This window comes from Numenius arquata, chromosome 2 (assembly GCF_964106895.1).
Source record: "Numenius arquata chromosome 2, bNumArq3.hap1.1, whole genome shotgun sequence".
Taxonomy (NCBI): Eukaryota; Metazoa; Chordata; class Aves; order Charadriiformes; family Scolopacidae; genus Numenius; species Numenius arquata.
The window spans coordinates 16,878,738-16,891,277 of NC_133577.1; the positions used below are offsets into that span (position 1 = coordinate 16,878,738).

Consider the following 12,540-nt stretch of genomic DNA (forward strand, 5'->3'; position numbering starts at 1 on the left):
AGAAGGAAGGAACTATCCCTCTTACCCTTGAACTTCTGCTAATTCAACTAGTTCTTGGTAATGGTGTGTAATATGCTAATTTCACCAGAGCATTTTAGAAAGGTGATGAATGAAAGCTGTGGGCTGACCTTTCTTTAACTGTCACAATTTAAAAACTCATAGAAGTTATTATTCATTGCCACCTCTCCAAAAACTACAGGTTTTTGAAGTTTTTTCTTACACATTTTCCCTCCTGCAACCAAAAGAAGGATCTGAATAAAAAAATGGACAGCACTGTAAACATATCAATTGGATTATACTCATCACGAGGGAGAAAAATTCAACAAGTGCCTGTCTAATGCAAGTATTCCGGTAGAAAACAAAAGCGCGTCTAGTATTAATGCAATTTTCAAGATAATTTCATTCTGAAACACTATGTCTCGAGAATAACTACAGTGGTTTGCTGGAGAAGTTTCTTCTCAACATACTGTATTTTGTGCAAATAGTATTGTTGTTTCGCTATCAGTCCCACGCAAAGCAACTGCTCTTTCAGAAATGGATTTTGTAAAATTCACTTAATGGCCTCAATGTAGTGAATTTTAACTGCCTAAGAGAAATGAAGTTAAAAGAAAAAAATTCATCTGCTGCCTGAACATGTTCTCACATTTCTCACATATAAGAAAGTAATAACAACTATACACGGAACAGAAATTAATTCAATAGACTTCCAACTTACTGAAACTGTCAGCAAAGTGGAAAACAAAGTCACTTTTAAAAATTTGGAAATGATTCTAAAAAGGCGACAGAGGTCATTCAGAAATATTACGAATCAGTAAAGCGGATACCATAATAATAGCACCAGCAGCCCTATTCCAGGGAGCCATGAACCAGATTTAGCAGACAACATAGAATTAATCTACATACCAAACCCCAGATACTTCTAGAAATTAAACACAAATCTGTAGAGAGTGCACACCACAGGAAGTTTGCAAAGAAAACCCTGTCACACTTCCTCCTCAACCATCAGCACACCAACTAAAACACACGAGAAATGTCAGAAGAATCCAGAAGGTACCAGAAAAGTTCAAGGTCATCCTAGATACTGCAGCTCCCTCAAATATTGACAATTCACTTTCTGGAGTTACCAAACTACTTGAAGATAATTTATCTCTTATGTAGTTATAGTTAAATCTTTTTCATAGTCTCCTACTTCCAGGAAAATCTTGGCATGCAAAGAATAGAACAGCAATGCATTTAAAAGCAGAATGGAAATGTGTTACTGGGCTCCAAGATCTAACTTATTAATGCATTTAGATCTTGATCTGCCAGAACAATTAACGAGCAATGTATCCTCTTAGACATGGAAAATCTGTAGACCTGAGCTAGCCCTGATTTAAGTTCATACTAAATATGGCTACATGGTACTTTCCACATTCATATGGGCATATAATACCACGAGGTGCACCACAAGTCTTGGAAAAACTTATTCAACATGTAGAGTCTCTGTTGTCACGTACAGTGAGTCTGCAGCCATCAAAAGGAGCAAGAGTGAATGGTACTCTTTTCCACTCATTCGACCAAGTCTGTATTACCTGGCAACACAGATGGCATCTCCAGATTTCCTTTATTACTATAGTATACCTAAGTATTCTTCAGCTAGTGTTTTCTGTCTTGACGAAGTACAATACACATCTCTTCCAGCTTTACAAGTAAGAAGAGATCCACAGATTGATCAAATATTGACCCAAAATACTGATTTAAACACACACATGAAAAATCATTTTCTTTTTTTGAATTTCACATAGGATGATTGATTCAGTCAGGATGTCCGTGAGCAAATCTCTCCGAACAGCGTTTACATATGCAAATGTTGGCTCAATTGTATTCTGTAACTCACAAAACTGCTCAACATCAAAGATGTTCCTGGGAATGATTTGGTATCCTATATACAAAACTGTAGGTTGTAACAAAAGGCACAACTTGTGTATGTCAAAACACCCATTGTAATCTTTGTGTTCACAGGTTTCTAACTGAAGTTGAGCACATGGGGGTTTTTGCTGGTTAGGGACAACTTTTGCAGTGTGTCACCTGGTTTCTCCTTTGTACCTTCAGTAAACAAAGGGAAATACAAGAACTGCTCTGCCGTACTGAGCTGTGCTTAGAGACTAAGAAAGTTGCCATACATTTAAATACACAAGGACCTTCTTTGATAAAATGCAGTGTTTCATTGTTCAAATACCTGTTTCTGCTAAAAAAGTTGTTCACCGAGAACAATGGTATTAAAGATACCCTATTTTCATAAATATTTAAAATCTGAGAGGTATAAACTGGGACCTGTTGTCACACGGTGCTCTCTCTGTCCTTGAGCTTTTCACACAAGTATTGGAAAGTGCTTTCAGTACGGCCAGGTGCCCTCTGGATTGACCTTTCATGTTTACTATTCAGAAACTCTTCCACAACAAAACATACTCTTTCCAAACTACTGTCAGACTGCAGCACACTAACAGTACTTACAGCACCATTTCTCCCTTACCGCTTCTCTTTTCCCTCCTCTGTAGAGACGATCATCTATGGTGCTATTCCCATTATGCCATTCCTTTTTACTCATTTTCAGTTATGCTCATCAGCTCACACACCAGTGTTTAATAATACTTCGAATCATGTTTGCTTGTTTCTTGAATGTATGTATAAATAATTTTAGGAAAGCGCCTATATGGATGGATGCAGTCAAAGCCAAATTCATGCGAAGCCTCTGCCCCAAGCCTCACACCTATGCTCCAGTCAAATGCAAGCTAACTCTGATTTAGAAGCTGTCTCAGTGGAGCACTGCACTAAAGCTAACAAGTCCTGCTACTAATCACATCCTTACTCTTTTTCTGTTTCAATGAACTGTATTTTCTACATTTACCTCACAGAAGAAACACTGTCAAAAAGAAATGGTACTAGATTGGGAAACAGAAGACTGAATTCTATCCCTGTTTTGCTACTGACTCTGAATGAGACAGGCTACTGATTCCCATCACATCATTTGTCTGCCTTATTCATTTACACTGTAAGCTCTGCAAGGCAGGGACTCTCTCTTACAAACTGTTTGCAAAGAGCTTCTTCACAGAAAGGAATTCTGAGTTCTCCAAGAAAGGGCAAGCCTGCACTAATATAATGCTACTTCTACTAATATAATGCTACTTCTATTATCAGTAGAAAATTTCAAATTGTTTGCATTGAGCAAAATTGTGCATCAATAAATAATACATATTTTGCTTCCAGAAGGCTTGTTAACTAATTTTGCCATTCTTGGAGGCAAGGACAATATTTTTGTAAGCAGTCATCTCCTGTTACAACACTTGAATGTTCCTGATACGCAGCTACCTCCTGCTTATTCCTTTGGTGACTCTGTTATGGCTCTGTTCTTCTTTCACCCTTATGATTGCCATAAGAAGATTTTACCACTGTTCTCATATATTCATTACAGTCTTCTGAAGGAATGCCTATTTTGGGTATCTATTAATTAATTACTTCTATTCATTCCAAAGTGAACTGTAGTCAGCAGGGAGCTCTTCATCATTCTTCAGAATATTTAGCACCCTTAAAGTGACACCATTTGCTGTGCTTTTAGGAAGCAGGTTATTACTCTAATTCCTTCTTATGAGATCCAAATTTGTAGGTCTCGTTCTTCATCCAGCCATTACCAATCTTTCCTTACCATGGCTCTAATTTCACTACTTGCCCCTTAGCCCTAAGATACTGATCTCCCCTGTGCACAGCTGAATCACTGTCTAATCTTCCTCTCTTTTTTCAAGGACAAAACACTTATCTGAGGTACCAAATTAAATGTCTCCACGCACATTTCACTTCTATCCTTCCTACAGTTTTTTTACTGTTGTTGTTGATATAAAATTACTTATTTAAGATCTCAACTTGGCACTTTCTTTCTTATAATAATTTCTCTTTAATGTTTGTCCATTCCAGCTTCATTTCTTTTTTACAGGTTTCAGCTACCATGAAAGATTTTTCCTTCTCTCCAAACAGGAAAACAAATGCAGCTTTCACATTCTCAGTTATGTTTTGTATCAGCTGCCTGGGATCTTAAAGTAGCTGTCAAGCCAAATCTAGTTGTTCTGTCAGCTGTGAAACCAATAACATTTGCTATCCTAGAGTATTTCCTATATCCCTGCAATACTCCGGCAATTATCACAGCTTTTCCCATGTCCTTATAATCTCATTATCTGTAATACTATCAGCTCTCCTTCCCGACCTCTATATTCTCCCACAGTATCTTTACGAAAAATGGAAGGACAAAATGGTCTTACTAGAAATTCTATGTTACCATAAGGTGAAATAACTTAAAAGTGTCAGCTGAGTACAAATCTATGTTTCATGTTTCTTATTCTGCATGCAAATCTGTAGGTCTAGACAACAAGAGCTAATTAATTTGCTTGTACGTGATGTTAACTCTGAAATTACAGATGCAACATAAATGCCAGCAGTTAGTATTTCACTAGCACCCAAGTTTTACTAGCATTCAGCTGCTTATGCAAAAAGCCCCAAACACCCTACCATGGGAACTCAAACACCTCAAACTATCACCTGTTCTTCTTCAGCTGACAAATTTTCACAATAAAAAAATACGCATACACAAATATATGTCAGAAAAAACTGCAAGCACAGAAGCAGAGTAAAATACACTTAATTAAATATCAAGAATAAAAATGTAGTTGATATCCCACTGATGATATTAATCACTGCAAAGTTTAAGACACTTAAATACAGAAATATGGATTATACCATCTGAAACAGTTTTTGAACAACTTACCTGCTTTACAAGCCAAGAGTCAAAGCAATGAGTCTAGATACAGTTTACTAAATAGTAAAAAGTCTTGACTACACATGGTAATTCTGAGATTCCAATGAAATTAATTAAGTCATCAGCAGGCCTGCATATTGGGAAAGCAATTTTTAATTTACCTTGGCAACAGATTGAATGTTGTAGCCAATAACAAACTTGGTTACAAGTATGCAACTGGGCTCAAAATCTGTGTTTCATCCTGACATAAAATGGCAGTAACCCCAATACCTACAGTTTCCCAGGAAATGCGAAGTGGTTCAGAAGCTTCTGACAGAACAACACAGACACCCAAATCTAGCACTGGCAACTGACAACTTCTACAATTCACTTTTTTTTTATCGTTACATTTTCATGTATATATTTTCACATCTAAGTAACTGAAGCCCACTGCTGTCTATGCCATTAATAGATGCATCAACACAACATAGGTGATGAATTGGAGACTGACAACAATTCTTATTTCTGCATCTTCCTTTGTGTGCTGAAACTCCCCAAAACGCTTTGCAAAGCAATAAATATACTCAAGGAGAAATAGTGATAGGTCATCAATACAGTAGTGACTTTCTCTACCAAGGCTTAGCAGCCATCCTACGTACAGCAATACTTCTGAAATATGAGTGCCAATTAATCTGAAATAGTCCTGCCTGTGAGGAATCTTTCATATAATCACCTGCACTGGTAACGGTAGCAAAGGCGAGGAAAAGAAAGTCGAACCTATCTTTCCATGCTTACTACTGCTCACCACAGTTGAACACCCCTCTGCCTTCATTGAAGAGAACAGCTAGCCAACCTTCAGGAGCTGAAATTCAGGTACCTACTAAGAGCTGCTCTTGCCTGCTCCCAGCTCCTCTCTCAGCACCATACGTTTATGAGTTCAGTGGTTTGGAGTACAATTCTGTGGGCTTTCTGATCTGGAACCATCCTTCCAGCAGCACATTCACATGCACATGTCTGCAGCAGCACACGGAGCAGCAGCAGCCCTGTAGCTATCCTCCAGGGGTCACAATTGGGTTACAAATTCTGTAAAATGTGATGACTGTGCAGCCTGATTTAGAGCAATTTATTCACATCCTTCTTCATTAAGATTCCAATGGAATAAGTAAGATAGAAATTGAACAGATACAGAAATTGTGCATGGCTTGCTTCTGTAGTCAGTAAACATTTATTCACTAGGCACAGCTCTCTCATGCTCTCTCCTCGTATTCTCTCTCTTTCCCTATCCTTCCTGCTTGCTGTTTTAATGCATAATTAAGAAGGTCAGAATTAATGAAGCAGTGTGGAGTAAAGTTCAAGGAATCCCCAGGCACTATTTATTCTATTAGATTTCAGGCATGAATGTCAGATTGGCAGCATTAGAGGCAGAGGCAGTGTAGCTGGCAGCAGTCCAGAAGTGAAGCTACCAGGGGAGACTTACCTGCAGTGTCAAGTCATTGCTGAGCTCCCTCCCTGCGAAAATCACCCGCAGCTGGTCAGCTGGAACTCCTTGTCGCTGGGCAACCACCTCCTTCAGCTGGAGGATGCTGGCGTCCAAACCAACCTCCACCGGGAAGCCATGGCTGGAGTTGAACCTGACAAACACTGAACAAGAGCAAAACACCTTTTAGAGCGAGCCTTTCTCATGATGTGTTTGTACTAGAGTGACTACAAGAGGCTTACTCTTTAACTGTACTATTTTCAGAGAAAAGCTATTAATACTGCAGTGTGCCATGTTGAAAGGAGGAACCAAATGAGATTTCCCATCACAGAATAGTGACCAATAAATAAAAACCATGTGTTTCCCCTTGGCAGTGTTAGAAATTACAGAGAATAGTCATAATCAAAAGAGACCCAGCTAGGCAGATGTCTAAGTAGTCGCTAATTGGCACAATAGATTTTCAGCTCAGTCCTAACCTTAGCGGGCAAGGGGTATACACGCTTTCTGTGCCTCTTGTGCACATCCCCCTGCATATAGCAAATAAATGCAGGAAAGCGAGGTATGCTTTAGAACCAAAATGCACTAAATAACACAAGGGAAAACAATTCCTTGTTACACAGTAAAGCACAGTCATATAAACTGCTTTCCCACAGATATAATTCTACAGAAGATAATGATAGAGAGAAAAATCACATGCTAGCAGAAATGTTTGGGAGTGTTGTATTACAGCACGGTCTTTTCAGAGTTCACTAAAATATCTGCAGTACATAACTCCTCCCGGCATCCACCTTCCGTGCAGAAAATCACCACTGCACCAGTCATATCATTTTTAGAGCTGCAGCAACTGGTTTACACATCCAGAGAAGTCTGGCAAATAAACTCATAAGCTTCCTGCCATTCAGCTGGCAGAGCTGTTTTTCATAAGGAGCCTGAATGTGCTCATTGAGCCCACGGTCAGCGGAATGACTACAAGAACTATGAAACAGGAAAAAACCTCATTACACTCCTATCAGTCACAGAGATTGTGTGAACGGCAGACATGTCCCCAGTGGACCACTTCAACCAATAGCTCCACAGGCAGGAAGCAAAGGAATTAGCAAAACTCAATATAAAACAAAAAATCATTTATATCAATTAGATAGTGGGTACCTGTCACCTAAACTGCTTGGGCATTGGTTGTAATAACCAGTTACAATCTCAAAAAGATTTATTTCCCATTAGCACTGCAATGTTTTAGCTGAAGATATTCCTTTGCATTTTTGATGACGGACAGAAGCATAACTTCTAAAGTATTTATATAGTTTAAAGAAATAACAATTTTTAAAACTGAAAATTGGATCTTTATGATTTTTCAAACACATAAAGTCTACCTGACCACTTCAAAGTTGTCAGATTCTTTAAGAGCATTTGAATATGGCTGAGAATGCTGCCATTGTTTTGCTGAGCAATGAATGTGTAAATATCTGCGATTTCACATCTTCAGTTCATATATCAATAAACCAATTCATATACCATATACCAATAAAATTTTACAAAACATTTTAAGTTTTTCTCTTGAAAGTACCCTGTTAAGGTACTAAAATGCAGGGTAGGATTGCATAATGCTGTGTCAGGCAGGGTGCAGTACATGTGCCCGGCAGTGTGTTAACAGTCTCCTGTAGTACATCTTGTTACTGAGTTTGATTTCTATTTAAAGGTGTTCTGCAAATAACTAAACTGTGCAAGCTCTATATTCAGACTGCTCAGAAAAATCAGTGGAATTTGAATTTTATTTTGGTTGTGGTTTGGAGAGTAAAGGGGAACTTACATGATAAAAAGTAGTTCCAGCTACATACATACATAAATAATGGGAATTGAACGTTTCCCATCTTTCCAGAACACTCATAATGCTCAACTGTAAATAACCTTATCTGGGCCAGTAGCAAAACATAAAGTTACATCAATGGGGAATATACTTTTTTAATATGCTAAGCTCTATCTGACTATGTGGATTCTTTTTTATTCATTTCTAGAGGTATGCTCTTATACACACATAAAACGCATACATGTGCATCCCCTAAGACTTATTCCTAACTAACAAATAATCCTCTCTATCTTTAGTCTTACGAAACCCAGTGCTATTGGCTTTGGAAATGAAAAAAGTTAGCAAGTGCATTGACTCTGCAAATCAAATGTGCTGGTAACAGGAAAGTGCTTGATAAAAGAAGCATAAACAAGTGGAGTATCATTTAAATTAATTATAAAGCGGTGCTCATTTTAAAGACAGTATAAATCCAACACATACTGCAAGTGTAATTCATGTTCATCATCAACAATCCCCACCCTTCCCCTCAAATAAGTTTATTTTTATTCACTTCCAACAGGTAGAGTCTCTGACTCCCGACGTGCATCAGGTAGCAAAAATTTCAGTCTTACAATTGTAACCACAAGCAAACATGGGAAACAGGGGTGTGAGTACAGTATTTTGGACTCCACAGCAAAGATTACAACTACTCTCTTGCAAGCCTGAAGAGCTAACTCAGAAAAATGCTAGAATGCCAAACTTTGCCTGCTGGAAAGTTCTAATCTACAAATATTTTGCACTTAATCACTTTTATTCCATTACAAAGTCTGCAATCCACTAACACTTTAATGTAAAAGAACAGAAGGGAGCTTTGCTTACTTGCACAGAGCATAAAAAGATTAAATACAAAACTTCAGTCTGTGGAATAAAAGCAGAATTTCATCAACATCGTATTTCAAGCTGTCTTTTTAGGAAAAAGAAACTTTTTTTTTTTTTGACATTTCAACTCGATAATTAAATCATCACTATCAAGTTGATACTCTTAACAGCATACGTTATTCATGAGATCACAGGTGAAGTTATGCAGACATTTGAGACCTCTTCCAAAGAATACATACTTTGAAAAGACTTGGAAGTTAAAGTTTGTGTACTGGAAGTTAAATAAATACTGGCTTAACAGAAAATTAGAGAATTTACCTGAGGCCTAAACTGCTGATGGAAATCCAAAAGAAATAAATCAAGCTACTCAAGTTCAGAAGTAGCCAAACCAAGCTGAAGCAAGAAGGCTCCATTTGGATAAGCTCTCTTACTCCCACGTCTGTAAGAGGTGACAAACAGTAAAATTTGTCTGACAAAAGGAAACTTTCTGAGACTTGACTGTCATGCCAAATATAATCTCTGTAAATATCACAAGGATCTGATTCCCAGGGGGATCAAGAGGTACCTAAGTGATTTTGTAAATCTCTCTTGGTACCTATCTGAATCTCAACATACCTTTAAAACCTCCGTTTTAAATCCACATATTTTAAGCACAGTACTGAATGGAGGAAAGTGGTATAATTGAAAGAGCGAATAAAAAAAGAAGTATATATATAATTCACTCTGTCTTTCTAGTATCTAAGGTGTACATCTTCATGCAATAATTTCAATCTTACATTTAACGAGTTGGATAGCATTAATTTCTTGCTTGGAAGGATCAGCAAGTGCTCCATAAGGGAACAGTTACAGATAAAGTAACTTTTACATATTTCCAGAGGAATTTCCCATGTTTCCTATGAAAATGCACATTTTTTCAAGCATGTTCCTACACAGTAAGAAATTTTTCAGTCCGGCATAATGACTCAAGTGCTGGAAACTGGCTTCTTTAAAGACTGCAGGCTTAATCCTTTGGCATGCCACTTCTGTGAGCGTGGCAGCGGGAAAGTTCTCAGCTCTGGGTGTAAGGGCAGGAAATACATTTGTGCTGAGCAAGTGTTTTCCCTGAGAAACTGATACTACAAAATCAGAATACACAGAGATGCAGGGTATGTGAAGTGTAATCAGGTACAAAGAAGATGCAAGAGACTGTATATACAGAAACAATGGTCTAGCATGCAGCAGTAGGTGAAAGCTGGCAGAGCACAGTGGTTGGCACTTTAGGGGAACAGAAGCGAGGAGTACAAATGCACCCCTCCACCTCTCCCTGCTGCCCCAACTGGACCAGAGAGTGGAGGCCTACACAGAAGTAAATACTGAGTCACATGAAAATCTTCATTCCCAGTTGTGGGAAGTTTCACTATTTTGACATTGGTTTTCATCTCAAATACGCCAAAAAATACCATGTAAGTGTTAAAATATTTTCGTTCTGCAGCACTACATGGAAACAAATACTTCTTTATTCTTCCAGTCCTGTTGACTGGACCCCTCTGTTTGGATTCTCTCCCTCAGAATGAAACACCAACAGAAATCCCAGAAAGAAGTGGGTGCTGTGGTCATGAGGAAACGCGGGTGTATCACGATAGAGGCAGCCCAGCATTTATTTTGACTAAAAGTTCCCAAGGAATACAACCTATTGGCTTTTAGCTGATTTGTATTCAAGTGATTGTAATAAAATTAAGAATTTATCACCTCTGAAGTGACTTGTATTAATAAATTCACATACAATGAGCCATTTCATTCATATGAATACAATACGGAAATGCACCAGTTCCCAAATAAAGTATTGCTATCCTGAAGATTTCGTGTTTCACAAACAGTACGACACATCATTGCATCCACTATCAAAATGGAGTCAGCAGCACAATTCAATCACTTAGGATACATTACGATGAATAACTTTTCCCCATGAAGTAATACAAGAATTGTTAGTGAAAGGAACATAAGTAAGCGAGGAAGACTATGACTAAAATCTCAGGTAGTTTACGTACTGCCCCTGGCCATCTGCCCAGCCCTTACACTGGAGGTTGCTACACATAAAACTGGGATACTGAAAGACACGTGTAGCTGCATCTCGCTGTGCCTGGTTACAACTCAGCATGTTAGTTCAAACTCAATTGGAAATTTAAGCAGATGCAGATACAAACTGGCTAAACTCAGACACAAGTACATGGGGCAGGCGTGCAGGGGAGCTGCAGAATTTCAAGAGAAGGTTGGAAGAAAGCTAGTGGGCAGGCAGCCCTGCCAGGATCTCAACAGCCCATTTCTCAGGGCTCTGGGTTTCAGCAGCCTTTCTTCTTCAGCAAGCCATCCATTAGCGCCGAAGCTCTAATCTCCACTGTCATAAATCCTACAGGTTTCCAGTTCTGAATTGAGAAGATAAATATTGCATATTGGAGCAGCTTAGGCCCTGCTTGTGAATAAACTGAGAAGGCACAGTCCCACTATATAGAACCAAAACACCTGAACTGTGCCAAGAATGAAAAAAAAGTTGTAGATGTTTTTACATTGCTACATGCAAAACACAAATTTTCTTTTTAGCTTTTGACATGAAATAGCCAATTCTTTTTTCTTCCTGAAGTAGTGAATCACACAATCCTGCTTTGCTGCACACCAAAGAAAAGCTATAATGTACAATAAATGATCTGTGGCAACAGAATGCACACATTTATACTTTAAGTTCTTATTGCTGAGCGATTATATTGTGTCCATGATAACTATGACAGCTTCAAGTACTCTTCATTCCCCATTCTTCCTAGGGACAAAAAGAATAAAACCAATATCTTACCCAAGAACAGTGTGAAATACATGAAACTTTTTTGATTTGTAAAAGCCCTTTCCCTGCTGAGGTCAGATGACAAGACCTTTGAAATGTATTTCTCTAAGACTGGAAAAAAAAAGTCTTGTGACACTATCTGTCTGTGGTGATCAGTTCCTCTTTGGCTCAGCACATGACTTCAGAACACAGTGCTTCTCAGCTCAGAAACCTACATCTAGAATATTTCGCACTAGAAAGTATTATCCTTTCCTTTTCGATATTAAATCTTTCTCAGAAACTGTGATTAATAATTTATGCAGTACAAAGAACCAGTTTAGTGCAAATTAAAAACAGGAAAATGCACAGAAAGGATAAAATAAGGAAGAGAAGGTAGAAATTGAGATAATGTAAGATCCTCACCACCTGCTAGAGGGCTGTGGAAATGTTCTGTAAGTCCCTCCACTACAGCACAACTGCGCATCACCTCTCAAGGCATAGGCTGAAGGCAGCTGTTCTAAGTATACTTTTTATTTCAATACATAAAATAAAATAAAATAAATTCAGATGCCCAGGGCTCTCTCATCCTCAATCATATGGCAAGATACTGTTCTACTATTTTAATCTTTATATTTAATCAACATAAGATACATTTGTAGGCACTTTGTAAACCCCGAGTGAATGTCAGTTGCTGCTGGAATTTCTAGAACCGAAACTGTAGAAATGCAACTGTAAGGTATATGTAGTGTGAGAAACTAGCAGCAGAACACAATATAATTTGATGGCAGTAAATCTTACTCCACAACTTTTTATTGTTATTTCCTGGTTTTCAGTGTGTTAAGGGAATT

At 38.2% G+C, this 12,540-nt stretch overlaps 1 protein-coding gene across 1 annotated transcript in view; it reads right to left on the reverse strand.

Moving 5' to 3' along the window:
* The window catches only part of PRKN (parkin RBR E3 ubiquitin protein ligase), a 606,958-nt gene extending 600,425 nt beyond the window's left edge, over window positions 1–6,533 (reverse strand). The window contains exons 1-2 of the mRNA XM_074144656.1: window positions 6,521–6,533; window positions 6,240–6,403 (exon numbers count right to left, since the gene is read on the reverse strand). Of these exons, the coding sequence (XP_074000757.1) occupies window positions 6,240–6,403; window positions 6,521–6,533 (177 nt within the window). The remainder of the gene's footprint in view (window positions 1–6,239; window positions 6,404–6,520) is intronic.
* Between the last annotated feature and the right edge of the window lie 6,007 nt (window positions 6,534–12,540).